Source organism: Poecilia formosa, unplaced genomic scaffold, assembly GCF_000485575.1.
Source record: "Poecilia formosa unplaced genomic scaffold, Poecilia_formosa-5.1.2 Scaffold363, whole genome shotgun sequence".
NCBI classification, from domain to species: Eukaryota; Metazoa; Chordata; class Actinopteri; order Cyprinodontiformes; family Poeciliidae; genus Poecilia; species Poecilia formosa.
The window spans coordinates 536,054-539,283 of NW_006800302.1; the positions used below are offsets into that span (position 1 = coordinate 536,054).

The window sequence follows — 3,230 nt, forward strand, 5'->3', positions numbered from 1 at the left end:
GTGTGTGTGTGTGTGTGTGTGTGTGTGTGTGTGCGTGTGTGTGTGTGTGTGTGTGTGTGTTTTAGGTCATACAGATGGGTGTTATGCTGGAAAGGTTCGCTCATTCCTCTTGCATTAGTTGAGTTAGAGGAGGTTGTTACGGAGGGTGTGCCATGCTTGTTCACGCTCCACAAAAACAATTCATGTTGAGAAATGTGTGTATGAATTTATTACCACAGCGGTCAGCTGATTATTGCCTAATGTTGCATTTGGACAGAGCGATCAGAGGACGATGACAAGCCAAATACTCTCTCTTCTTTTTGTGGGAAACAGTAGAAGCTTGTAAACAGCAGAGAAACTTCCCATATGCTCATCGTTTCATTTCATTCTGGACCGTTTAAAGCTGCTTGCTGAGATTTTCAGCAGAAACTCGAGTGTCTGCGAGGCTCATGTGAAACTGTGACGCCGACAATCGACTTGGATTTCAATTTGGAACGAGCAACGTAAACGATACCAAACTGTGTAGCCAAAGGTGCTCTACATAATGACACTCCCTATTCATGTCACGCTGCCTGTGATACAAATTTAATACCGCAAGCCTGGCTTAACATGCCAGACAAACAGAGGGGGCTGTTGATGGTGGGTGTACTGCACCGTATCCTGACAGGTGAACAAACACGGCTCCTTACATCTTGCAGGCTACAGGAATATCCCAGCTTATTTAAGGTGAAAGCCCACAAGAGGAGCGGAGCTCGGAGCGCAGCCCTGGGAAAACGCGCGGCGGCTCTGGCAGCGCTGAATAACAGGAGCTTTGAGGGGAACAATGCGGTGGTATCAACAGGTTTCTCATGTCCTCGCTCTCATTCTTTTCTCTCCTTCCTGTTGAAATCGACAGCAGGCCTCTTCAAACGGCAAATTTAACTGTGTCAGGGGGACGAAACCGGTGGCTGCAACCCTAGAACGGTGAATGGATAACAAGGGTTTGGATTATGCACCAATTTGTTGTCTTTCTTTACCAAGCATGAGGACGCCAGCTGTTGCACAATCTAATGCTGCAGTTTTATAGTAAACAGCTGCTGAGATTTAAAACCGTCAGAGGTTAAGTGGCAAATTCATTGTTTCATTTTGCTATATTTTCATTAGTCTGTATAAATTTGATATACTATCTGCTTGAATCTGCTTTAACTTCACAAATAAACTCATGGATGCCATCTGACCATATTTTAAGAGTGATTAATATGAATTGGTGACTTAACCCTTTCATGCATGAATTATGATCCTTTATGTCAAGATTTTTTTCTAATTTTTACTTTTTATTTTTCTTAAGGCATAAAAAAAGTAGGAAAAAAATTTGTAAAAAAAAATATTTTTATTTTTTATTTTTTTGTAATTTTCTCCAAATACAAAGTTGTTATTTGACAAAATACATCAGTAGTACTGATCTTTAGGGGTTATCTGATGTCACAATATTTTTTTTACCTGCACGAGTCGTGGACAGTAGAAGGAGGGACCGGGTCAGTCGGCATGCTTTTTGTCTGTTGGCCATATTGGATTTAACAAAAATAATTTCTTGCATTTGCAGCTGATGGCCAGCAGTTGATAGTGTATTTTATGATGCATTAGTGTCCACTTCAGTGCTCTGTGTGCATTTATAACATAAAAATCCACAAGAAGCACAAGAAAATGGGTTTTAGATAGCTGTCCACTGTAGTGACCACTATTCATGAAAGGGTTAAGACAATAACATAAAAAAAACATTTTATTTTAATTATAAAAGAAATTGTGACCAACATCAGATTTTTATGTTTTTGTGTTGGATGTAGTTTCTCAAGGTCATGAAATTATTATTTTTTAAATAGTACACATAAGGGAACTTTACAGAAGAGCATTATGGCCACTGGAAAAAAAAATAAAATAAGCTACAGTTTTAATCGCACTCCCAATAAACCCACCATGTTCATCTCTAAAATCACATTTTTCACCAGACTGACTTCATTAAGACTGCTGCAGTGGCTCAGAGGAAGCTCTCACCCATCGGGATGGAGGTCCCGTGGATCTTGTCTGCGTATCCAGCGAAGTATCTGAGAGTCTTTATCGTTGCCTGGAGATCCACAAACAGGGTGGGCAGGAAAGGCTTCCCACTGTTCAGCGACTCAATAGTCTGGGGGGAGAAGAAGAGGGAGACATTTTGGGAAAAATGTGATATAACCTTGTGATCTTCACATAATTCTGAACCAGTTCATCCTTTACACTCACACACGGGTGAAAAGTGACACCAAGATAACATTAAACTACAAATACAGCCCCTCAGTTCTCTTTAAGGCAAGGCAAATATTTGTATTTGCAAAAGGAGACTGAGGCAGATTTGCAGGAGGAAATAAAACACACCGGATAAGTTAGGGGGAAGAAACTGGAAGAAACAAGCTGATGGGTTAAATAAACTCTTGCACCAGATCATGGATTAGTTTAAAAGTTAAATCTTCATTCACTTACTGCTAGATAGACACTGTCTCGCTCCACCAAGTCGGCCAGTTTGGCCAGCAGGCGTCCGCGCTCAGACGCATCCATCTTTCTCCAAACGGAGCCCAAAGAGAAGGCGAGGCGAGCAGCCTGCACCGCTTTATCAACATCCGCCTGCAAAACACCATAATTATATCAAATACATAATAAACCTTTGACTCTATCGTTATTTTCAGACAACAGTTTGATCTTTGGGTAAAAATCTCACTCAAACACATAAAGAGATAAGGACATAATCTCTGTTTTGACTGACATGGCAGTACATCTACTCACCCTATTAATAATTCAGGTATTTGTGCTACTTTTATATTACGAGTTAAAGCTCTGTCTGTGGATTTACAGTATATATTTATATTCCTCAGACCAAACAAGATGAGCAAATATTTCTATTTCCAGAATGACAGAATGTCCGTCAGAGTTACCAGGGATATCATTTATAGACCAACTTTATTTCTAAATACTATAAATAATGTGCTGATATCATTGTCCAATCATTTTAAACTGTTTAATTTCCAGTGTTACGGAGGTTTTGCTTGCAGTAAGTCTAATTCTATGAGTAGATTTGTAATTTCAAGAGCGTTTATAGCCGTAATGTCAGCCTGTTTCCTCCAGATCTCATTCTGAACTCACTCTGAACTCATTCTGGACTCATTCTGGACTCACTCTGAACTCATTCTGGACTCACTCTGGACTCACTCTGAACTCATTCTGGACTCACTCTGGACTCACTC

At 40.1% G+C, this 3,230-nt stretch overlaps 1 protein-coding gene across 1 annotated transcript in view; it reads right to left on the reverse strand.

Annotated features, from left to right (window-relative positions):
* Positions 1 to 2,635, reverse strand: part of aldh1a2 (aldehyde dehydrogenase 1 family, member A2) — a 21,170-nt gene extending 18,535 nt beyond the window's left edge. Inside the window, exons 1-2 of the mRNA XM_007574869.2 lie at positions 2,473 to 2,635; positions 2,011 to 2,140 (exon numbers count right to left, since the gene is read on the reverse strand). Of these exons, the coding sequence (XP_007574931.1) occupies positions 2,011 to 2,140; positions 2,473 to 2,547 (205 nt within the window). The 5' untranslated portion in view covers positions 2,548 to 2,635. The remainder of the gene's footprint in view (positions 1 to 2,010; positions 2,141 to 2,472) is intronic.
* Positions 2,636 to 3,230: the final 595 nt, after the last annotated feature.